At 53.1% G+C, this 10,337-nt stretch overlaps 1 protein-coding gene across 1 annotated transcript; it reads right to left on the bottom strand.

Moving 5' to 3' along the window:
• Positions 1–1,231: 1,231 nt before the first annotated feature.
• On the bottom strand, positions 1,232–8,774 carry LOC145340252 (26S proteasome non-ATPase regulatory subunit 4-like; the record flags this gene model as incomplete). The annotated part of the gene is made up of 5 exons (XM_080184700.1): positions 8,657–8,774; positions 4,565–4,705; positions 4,338–4,452; positions 2,373–2,459; positions 1,232–1,347 (listed from the first exon to the last, which is right to left on the bottom strand). Coding segments are annotated over exons 1-5 (485 nt in total), but the record flags the coding sequence as incomplete, so codon positions are not given.
• Between the last annotated feature and the right edge of the window lie 1,563 nt (positions 8,775–10,337).

The raw sequence follows: 10,337 nt of genomic DNA on the forward strand, positions 1-10,337 counted from the left end.
TGTTCGCCTCCTGGGGAAGAGAGGGGCGGGAAAGAGAGAGGGGTGGGGAAGAGAGAGAGGGGTGGGGAAGAGGTGCCACGGGGAGGGCAGGCCATGGGGAGGTGGGGGATGAACATAAGAACATAAGAAATAGGAGCAGGAGTAGGCCATCTAGCCCTTCGAGCCTGCCCCGCCATTCAATAAGATCATGGCTGATCTGTCGTGGCTCAGTTCCACTTTCCCGCCCTCTCCCCATAACCCTTAATCCCCTCTCTTATCAAAAACCCATCAACCCGCTTCTTAAAAATATTTAGCGAGGCAGCCTCCACCACTTCAACGGGCAGAGAATTCCAGAGATTCACCACCCTTTGAGCGAAGAAGTTCCTCCTCAACTCCGTTCTAAACCACTCCCCCTTTATCTTGAGGCTGTGCCCCCTAGTCCTACTGTCTTTTTTGAGCGGGAAGAGTCTCTCCACCTCTATCCTATCCATCCCATTCATCATCTTATAGGTCTCAATGAGATCTCCCCTCATTCTTCTAAACTCTAACGAGTACAAGCCTAGTTTATTCAGCCTCTCCTCATAGCTCAACCCCCTCAACTCCGGTATCAGCCTAGTAAACCTCCTCTGCACTCCCTCCAAGGCCAAAATATCCTTGCGCAGGTGCGGCACCCAAAACTGCACACAGTACTCCAGCTGCGGCCTCACCAATGCCCTATACAGCTGCAGCAAGACCTCCCTACTTTTATATTCAATCCCCCTCGCTATGAAGGCCAGCATCCCATTCGCCTTCCTGACCACCTGCAAGCTGGGTTTTTGCGACTCATGCACAAGGACCCCGAGGGAGAGGTGGGGGGGATGGCGTGGGGACGGGGGATAAACAGAGAACATGATCCAGAAACCCGAGCATCAGCAGATCCCACACCCACACCCACCCTACCTCGCAACGCAGCGGCTCCACAGGAGAACACAACACCACCGCCACCCCCCTCACCGTCTCCCCCTCTTCTCCTCCCTCTCACCCTCCCTCTCCTCTCCCCATCTCCCCTCCACTCCCCCCTCTCTCACCCTTTCCACTCTACCCCCTCCCTCTCACCCTTTCCACTCTGCTCCCTCCCTCTCACCCTTTCCACTCTACCCCCTCCCTCTCACCCTTTCCACTCTACCCCCTCCCTCTCACCCTTTCCACTCTACCCCCTCCCTCTCCGCCCCCCCCCCCCATCTCCCCCTCTTCTCCCCTCCCCGTCTCTCACCCTCTCCAGTCTACCCCTCCCCGTCTCCCTCCCTCGCTGTCTCTCACCTCCTCTCCGAAGTTGACGATATCCACGTTCACCTTCTCCTTCTTCAGTCTCTTGGCCAACTTGACCAACTGGTGGTGGGGTGGGGGGGGGTGGGGTGGGGGGGGTGTGGAAACGAAGAACAAACGGCCATTAGAGATCGAGACTTCAAAACTCCCACCCCGCCCCCCCCCCCCCCCCCACACACCGAGCGCCGCCCAGCCCATCACACACCCTTCACGGGCATTACCCACTCCCGCCTCCCCGGCGGCAACGCCCAATTGTCGAGTGAGGCTCTGGATGGGAAGGGGGGGTTATTCGACTGCAGCAGGCATCACGAGAGAGCCAGTCTCAAGCGGGCTGGAGGGAGGAGAGAGAGAGAGAGAGAGACGCAGTCTGGTTTTACAAATCGCGGTCCGCCATCGCCCAGGTAAACCTCTGCAGAAGAGCCACATATCGGTCCTCAGCTCCTCCCGCTCCCCCGGGCTGGGCCACAGGATTCAAGCACAGCAAGATCCCAGAACGGGCAGCACGGTAAACCAATCAGATCACCTGGTTTCCGGTGACCTGGGTTTGAGGGGCAACTAACGAGCCCAGGGTAAAGCAACTACAGACCAGGGTGCCTGCCAGCGAGACAGGGTTCACTCCAAACTCTACCCGTGAATCCCTCCCCTCAACTCAGGGTGGCACGGTGGGTTAGCACTGCAGCCTCTCAGCGCCAGGGACCCGGGTTCGATTCCCGACTCGGGTCACTGTCTGTGCGGAGTCTGCACGTTCTCCCCGTGTCTGCGTGGGTTTCCTCCGGCTGCTCCGGTTTCCTCCCACAGTCTGGAAGTCTGTGCTGGTTAGGGTGTGGATTGGGCCATGCTAAATTCTCCCTCAGTGTAACCCGGACAGGAGTTTGGCGACAGGGGGAATTTTCACAGTAACTTCATTGCAGTGTTAACGTAAGCTGACTTGTGACACAAACAAATAAACACCGGGAGAGACCACAGATTAAGGACGCACACACTGCCCGGTTCTGGAATGTTCTGAGTAAGCTTTGGGAAGGGGGAGGGGTGAACGAGGGGGCGTTTGCAGCGGGTGGGAGCAGGGAGAACCCCCGGCAGTAACTCACGTCCTTCTCATTATCATCCACGGGGCTGCCAACGAACACGATGATTCTCGTTTTGTGATTCTTCCCCTGGCGATGTTTCAGAGCCAGCTACAAAACACAGCAACATTTACACCGCATCGTACTGGGTTCCACCACACACTCACCGGTCCCACACTCATCCCCACTACCCCCCCCCCACTGCAGGAGCCAGTTCCACACTCATCCCCACTACCCCCCCCCCCTCCACCGCGGGAGCCAGTCCCACACTTATCCCCACCGCCTCACCCCGCGGGAGCCAGTCCCGCACTCATCCCCACCGCCCCCCCTGCGGGAGCGAGTCCCACATCCTCCCTCCCCCCCCCCACCCCCAACTCCCCCCGCGGGACCGAGTCCCACATCCTCCCCCCCCAACCCCCAACTCCCCCACTGTGGGAGCGAGTCCCACATTCTCCTGCACTCTCTGGGTAAAGAGGTTTCTCCTAAATTCCACGATTGGATCTATTGTTGACTATCGCTTATTGATTGGGGGGCCCCCCCCACCACCAAGTTTTGCTCTCCCTTGTACAAGCGGAAACACCTTCTCTGCCCCGGCCTGTTCAACTCTGTTCTGGTAGTCACAGCCTCCTGGTGTGCGCGTGTCCCCCAAGGAGGGAGCCGTGAGTACACAGTAACCCGCAGCTTGGGAAGCTGAGACCTGGGGATGGGGGTGCAACACTGACAAGAGGGAACAGTGACGATGGTCAGCAGGGAAAACTCGGCAATAAAGAGGGGCCTCACTTCGCCGCAGGAACGCAGGCACCCCAAGCCAACCCGGCACAGCTGCAGTCCCGCCAAGATCACCCAGTCAGCCCCCAGGGGAGGTGGGGGGGGAGGAGGAGGCCATTCAGCCCCTCAACTCTGTTCCAGTCAACGAGATCACAACTGATCTGCGGTCTAACTTCACCAATCTCCCTCTGCCCCACCGCGCCAGGTGTTTTTAGAGGAGTGTAAGGGGTTTAACAGGCGCGGGGTGGGGAGAGAACAAAGAGAATTCCAGCACAGGAACAGGCCCTTCGGGCCCTCCAAGCCTGCATCGACCGTGCTGCCCCGACTGAACTAAAACCCCCCCCCCCACCCTTCCGGGGACCATATCCCTCTATTCCCATCCTATTCATGTATTTGTCAAGATGCCCCTTAAAACTCACTACCGTATCCGCTTCCACTACCTCCCCCGGCAGTGAGTTCCAGACACCCACCCACTCTCTGTGTAAAAAACCTGCCTCGTACATCTCCTTTAAACCTTGCCCGTTAAACCTGTGCCCCCCGACTCTTCCACCCTGGGGGAAAAAGCTCCTGACTATCCACTCTACACCCCTCATAATCTTGTAGACTTCTATCAGGTCTCCCCCTCAACCTCCAGTGGGAACAAACCAAGTTTCTCCAACCTCTCCTCATAGCTAATGCCCTCCGTACCAGGGGCAACATCCTGATAAATCTTTTCTGTCACCCTCTCCAAAGCCTCCACATCCTTCTGGTAGTGTGGGTGACCCAGAATTGAACACTATATTCCAAGTGCGGCCTTGCTAAGGTTCTATAAAGCTGCAACGTGATTTGCCCAATTTTTAAACTCAATACCCTGGCCGATAAAGGCAAGCATTGCCGTATGCCTTCTCGACCACCTTCTCCACCTGCGTCGCCACTTTCAGTGGCCTGTGTACCTGTACGCCCAGATCCCTCTGCCTATCGATGCTCTGAAGGGTTCTGCCATTTACTGTATATTTCCCAGTACAGAGAGAGCCAGTGGGTGGGTGAGGGGGATTCTCCCGTTTTTACCTCACGCTGTAAAAGGACAATCCTTTGTGGGATTGCGCTGTGCGCGCATTCTCCTGCGCTCTAATATTGTCGAGGCACAAACACAGTTCTTGGGTGCCACTCCCCACCCACACCCCCACCTCCTCCGGAAGCCGGGGCAGGCGCCACCCGAACGCAGTAGGGGTCCGGACTTACATGGGCTACTCGGATGCCGGTGCAGAAACTGATCTTCCCCGTGGGCTGGACAGCGTGAAGCTTCGAGAGAATGCGACCAGTGTCAGGGGTGAGGGTGGTGAGCACCTCACAGTTACTGCAGACAAGAGGGAGAGAGAGGGGTTAAAATAAAACATCGCAAACACACACAGCCACGTGCTGAGCGCCGCACCGCGGGAGGGCCGGCGCCGAGAGTGGTGGACACTTACTTGGCGAGGGTGATGAGTCCGACATTGTTCTCCGGGTTGCTCCTGGTCTTGGAGTGACAGACTATGTTGACTGCGTCCTGCTGGGCCTGCAGCCTGGTGGGCAGGAAGTCACCATTTCTCATGTACTCACTGTTGTCCACACTGCAACAACAGGGGATGGGGAGGAGGTGGTTAGAAAGCAGCGTGGCACAGCTGGCAACACCTTCACCGTGCCCTGCAAGAAGCAATCTCCCTCCCTCTCTTAACCAGGAACGGGAAGCAGCCATTCAGCCCATCCCAGCTGATGGTGCTGGTTTGTATCTCAATGCCACCCGTCCAGCCTGGCTCCAGTCCCTTCGTCCAACCAGTGTCTGACCGGCCCCCTCTTACAGAATTACAAATGTCGCCCCGAATGCCCCCCAAGCAACCACGGCCGCTCCTGGAGCTGGTGGTTCCGCAACTCCACTCCCCTCCAATACATAAATATTTATTCACAGGAGTGGCTGGCCAACTCCAGTATTTATCACCCATCCTAACTGCCCTTTCACTAGGTAGTGCGTGAGCCACCATCTTGAACCCACTGCAGTGTGGGGTAGGTACACCCACAGCGCTGTTAGGGAGGGAGTGGCCGATATATTTCCAAGTCAGGATGGGGAGTGGCTCGAAGGGGGAACTTGCAGGGGGTGGTGTTTCCCATGTGTCTGCTGCCCCCCCTTGTCCTTCTAGATGGTAGAGGTGGTGGGTTTGGAAGGTGCTGTGGAAGGAGCCTTGGCGAGTCGCTGTGGGGCATCTTGTAGATGGTACACACGGCTGTGTCGGTGGTGGAGGGAGTGAGTGTTTGGGGTTAGCGTGTCGATCGAGCGGGGCTGCTTTGTCCTGGATGGTGTTGAGCTTCTCGAGTGTTGTTGGGAGCCGCACTCATCCAAGGGGAGATTACATACCACCCCTCTGTGTGAAAAGGCTACCTTTCAGGTCCCCCTTTCGCCTCTCACCTTCAACTCCTGCCCTCTCGTTTTGGACTCCCCTTACCCTGGGGGAAAAGACCCCGGCTATTCACCTGATCTATGCCCCTCGTGGTTTTATAAACCTCTACAAGATCATCCTCTCATCCTTCTACACTCCAGGGGGAAAAGTCCCGGACCATCCAGCCTCTCCTCAGAATTCCAACACTCCAGTCCCGATAACATCCGTGTAAATCTTCTTTTGTCCTCTTTCCAGTTTAATAACATCCTTCCTATAGCAGGGCTGTGTGCAGAATTGTACGCAGTGCTCCAAACGAGGCCACACCAATGTCACGTACGGTTGTAACGTAACGTCCCAACTCCTGTACTCAATGCCCTGATCGATGAAGGCAAGTGTGGCCAATGCCTTCCTCACCACCCTGTCTACCTGTGAGGCCACTTTCAGGGAACGATCTACCTACGCCCCTAGGTGTCTCTGTTCAACAACACTCCGCAGGGCCCTACCATTACCTGTGTAAGTCCTGCTGCGGTCTGACCAAAATGCATCACCTCCCGCTTATTCGAATTGAACTCCATCCGCCAGTCCTTGGCCCAGCTGATCAAGATCCCGTTGTAGTTATAGAAAACCTTCTTCACTGTCCGCTACACTGCCAATTTTGGTGTCATCCGTGAACTTATTAACCGTGCCTCCGATATTCTCATCCAAATCATTAACATAAATGACAAACGAGAGTGGACCCAGCACCGATCGCTGTGACACACCAGCGGTCACAGGCCTCCAGTCTGAAAAACAACCTTCTACCACGACCCTCTGTCTCCTACCAACACAGTAAGAAGTCTCACAACACCAGGTTAAAGTCCAACCAGTTTATTTGATAGTAAACCCACAAGCTTTTGGAAATGGTGTTCCTTCATCAGGTGTGTGGAAGTTTTCTGATCAGAGAAGGGCATATAAAGGCACACACAGTTTACCGAATACTGATTAGAATGCAAGTCTTTACAGCTAACCTGCTATTCAAGTCTTAAAGACGCAGATCTCCACTTATATTGTCTGCATCCCACAGCCAGGTTTCTGTATATAAGCTACGGTGCACCATAGAAAGCAATCTTTCTGGTTGTATCACAGCTTGGTCTGGGCTCCTGCTCTGCCCAAGACTGCAAGGAGCTACAAAAGATCGTGAACAAAGCCCAGTCCCATGACACAAACCAGCCTCCCATCCATTGACTCTGTCTGCACTTTCTGCTGCCTCGGGGAAAAGCAGCCGGCATAATCAAGGACCCCACACGCAACCCGGACATTCTCTCTTCCACCATCTTACATCGGGGAAAAATGTACAAAAGATTGAGGTCATGTACCAATCGACTCAAGAACAGCTTCTTCTGTGTTGCGATGTTGCTCTTTGTAAAACTGTCTGACTTAGAGATTAAAACAAAGAGATGCAGATGTATATGGAGTACACAGGCAGAAACAATTGTACAGAGGGGCCAGGCAGCAGTGTTGCCGAGACAACAGGCTGTTTTTGAATTTTAACCAGTTTAAACAAGGTGTTTGAACAGCAGCAGCCTGTTAAGATTTAACTTTGGTGTTTTGGTAACCTGAGAACCAATCATACTGTGGGAATGTTGACATCATCAGGGGGATAAGTGACAGCTCTCAGCTCCAGAGAGAGACAACAACAATCTCTGACACAGCCAATAACCTTTAGTTCAAAGCGTTATCTGAATAGAAAAGATACCAAAATAAAGGAGATTCCAGGCGGAAGAAAGATGATTCCAGAAGATAAAACTGGTTCTATTTTGGAAATGACTTAAATTCTATTTTTTTCCTTTGTCAATAAGTGGGAATTGTGTTTATCTAAATGGCATTCCGTTAGAATAACATTTTATTTCGGTTTGTTAGTAGTTAACTTGTTCACTGCTAGGGTTACTTGTTGATTTTACAGAGTGTGTGTCATAGGGTGTTATTTCCATTTAACTAAGAAACATTGCTGAACAGCACATTGTACTACTGCTCACACGCACTTTAACAGATTACAAGGCGAGGATTTCTTCTTTGAGTGGTTAACTGTTAGTCCTGAGAGAGGGCATCAACCTCCCCTTTATAGCACCTGCTGCTGTCAGACTTTTGAATGGACCTACCTCGGATTAAGTGGATCTTTCTCTACAGCCTAGCTGTGACTGTAACACTACATTCTGCACCCTCTCCTTTCCTTCTCTATGAACTGTATGTGTACAGTGTGCAAGAAACAATACTTTTCACTGTATCCCAATACACATGACAATAATAAATCCATGTACTCTATGAATGGTATGCTTTGTCTGTATAAGCTCACAAGAAACAATACTTTTTACTGTATCCCAATATATGTGAAATAAATCAAATCCATGTTCTCTACGAACAGTATGCTTTGTCTGTATAGTGCGCAACAATACTTTTCACTGTCCCAATACATGTGACAATAATAAATCAGATGTACTCTATAAATGGTACGCTTCGACTAATTAGCATAAGAAACAATACTTTTCACTGTATCCCAATAATGTGACAATAATAAATCAAATCTATGCACTCTATGAATAGTATGCTTTGTCTGTGTAGCATGCAGGAAACAATACTTTTCACTGTATCCCAATACATGACAATAATACAAATTGAAACAAAAAAGGAATTATTTGACAAACAGACCCAGAGCACCTATAAAGAGAGACCGTCATGAGGGAGGATATCACAATACACATGACAATAATAAATCAGATCTAAATGAGGGGGACACAGTGGGTTCGCACGGCTGTCTCACAGCGCCAGGGACCCGGGTTCCATTCCCGGCTCGGGGTCTCTGTCTGTGTGGAGTCTGCACATTCTCCCCATGTCAGCGTGGGTTTCCTCCGGGTGCTCCGGTTTCCTCCCACAGTCTGAAACACTGTGCTGGTTAGGGTGGATTGGGCCGTGCTAAATTCCCCCTCAGTGTATCCCGGACAGGCGCCGGACTGTGGCCGCTGGGAGGAGGTTTGGGGCCTGGCGGTGACTCAGGGATTTGCGGCTCCGCTCCCCCCGCGGGGAGGAGAGGGCGAAGGGGGGTGATTGTCATTGCAGCCCCGGGCCTGAGGCTCGGTGCCCGGCTCCCTCCCTGTCCCTCTACCCCTCACTCACCACACCATTGTGCTCTCCAACACCATCTTGTCACCGTCTCTATCCCCGCTCCGGCCTTCTGCCTACCGCCAGCAACCCCGCCGCCCATTGGGGGCAGCCCGCAGGAGCGGCGGCCCAATCGCCGCCCGCCTTACTGCGAATCCCCGCCCATCGACGCGCTGACGCAGACACGCACGCCCAATCGGAGCCCGGCTCTGCCCCCCAGCGGTTGCGCCATCGCGTCACTCTGGGCGCCGTGCGACGTCATCGCGTCCACCTCAGACGTGCTTCAACGTCATCACGTCCGCCTCGGGCACTTTGCAACGTCACCACGTCCGCCTCAAGCATTCTGCAACGTCATCACGTCCGTCTGAGGCACCCCGCCACGTCACCACGTCCGACTCGGGCGCACTTCAACGTCATCACGCCCGGGCCCATCCCGTCCACACTGTGGTCATGTCCGCTGCCCCACACAACCTCATCCCACTTTTGACTCAGGCCGTGCGTCATTACGTCACCACGCTCCATCAGGTCCGGCACCGCCCATATCATTACGTCCCTCCCTCGGGTTGCTGGGAGTTGTAGTTTCTGACTCCCTCCCAGCAACTCCAACCCCATAGAAACAGATCTCTGCAGTGAGGCCACTCAGCCCATTGTATCTGCCCACCTACTGTCCCGAAGGACAGTACCCAGACCCAACTCTCTCTATTCCTGTAATCCCAGGCATTCAGCATGGCCAATCTAACTAACCTACACATCTTTGGACACTAAGGGGCAATTTAGCATGGCCAATCCATCTACATAAGAACATATGAAATAGGAGCAGGAGTAGGCCATCTAGCCCTTCGAGCCTGCCCCGCCATTCAATAAGATCATGGCTGATCTGAAGTGGATCAGTTCCACTTTCCCGCTTTCTCCCCATAACCCTTAATTCCCTTGTCTATCAAAAACCTATCTACCCGTGACTTAAATATATTCAGCGAGGTAGCCTCCACCACTTCAACAGGCAGAGATCCAAACTGCATCAAAACTGCATGTCTTTCAGACTGTGGGAGGAAACCGGAGTACCCAGAGGAAAACCCACACAGACACAGGGAGAACATGCAGAACCCATACAGACAGTGACCCGAGGCCAGAATCGAACCCAGGTCCTTGGCATTGCGAGGCAGCAGTGCTAACCCACTGTGCCACCATTTCACATGTTTCCCTGCAGGATGTTTGCACAATCCTGGCACTTTGTCGGTGCCATGTTGTCTGCAGCCAGTGTCCACTATTGCTAGTGAAGCAGTACAATTGATACCCCATTTGTTTTAATCTGAACTAATGCAGCGTTCTGTTGTTTCCACATTCACCTGGGATTGCAGAGGAGAGTGTGATTCAGAGAATTGACAGGTCGGGTGATATGACTGGGGACAGATTTGGTTTCACAAAGAATTCCAGTTTAGTTCCCCAGATGTAGCATTGAAAGCTGCAGGGAGACTTATCCATCCCTGTCTCCAAAGTCTGAAGACTGGAAGCTGTTAGAGACTGGATTTATTTCTCTACTTTGCTGTCTTGTGGATTTATCTTTCTCTGAAAAAGTGCTGTTTGGATCTCTGTCCATAGGTGCTAAAAGCTGGAAATCTAGTTTCACGTGAGTGTAAGAACTAGGAGCAGGAGTGGGCCATCTGACCCCTTGAACCTGCTCCGCTGTTCAATAAGA

Source organism: Carcharhinus amblyrhynchos, unplaced genomic scaffold (assembly GCF_965287045.1).
Source record: "Carcharhinus amblyrhynchos unplaced genomic scaffold, sCarAmb.v2.hapA scaffold_874, whole genome shotgun sequence".
Taxonomy (NCBI): domain Eukaryota; kingdom Metazoa; phylum Chordata; class Chondrichthyes; order Carcharhiniformes; family Carcharhinidae; genus Carcharhinus; species Carcharhinus amblyrhynchos.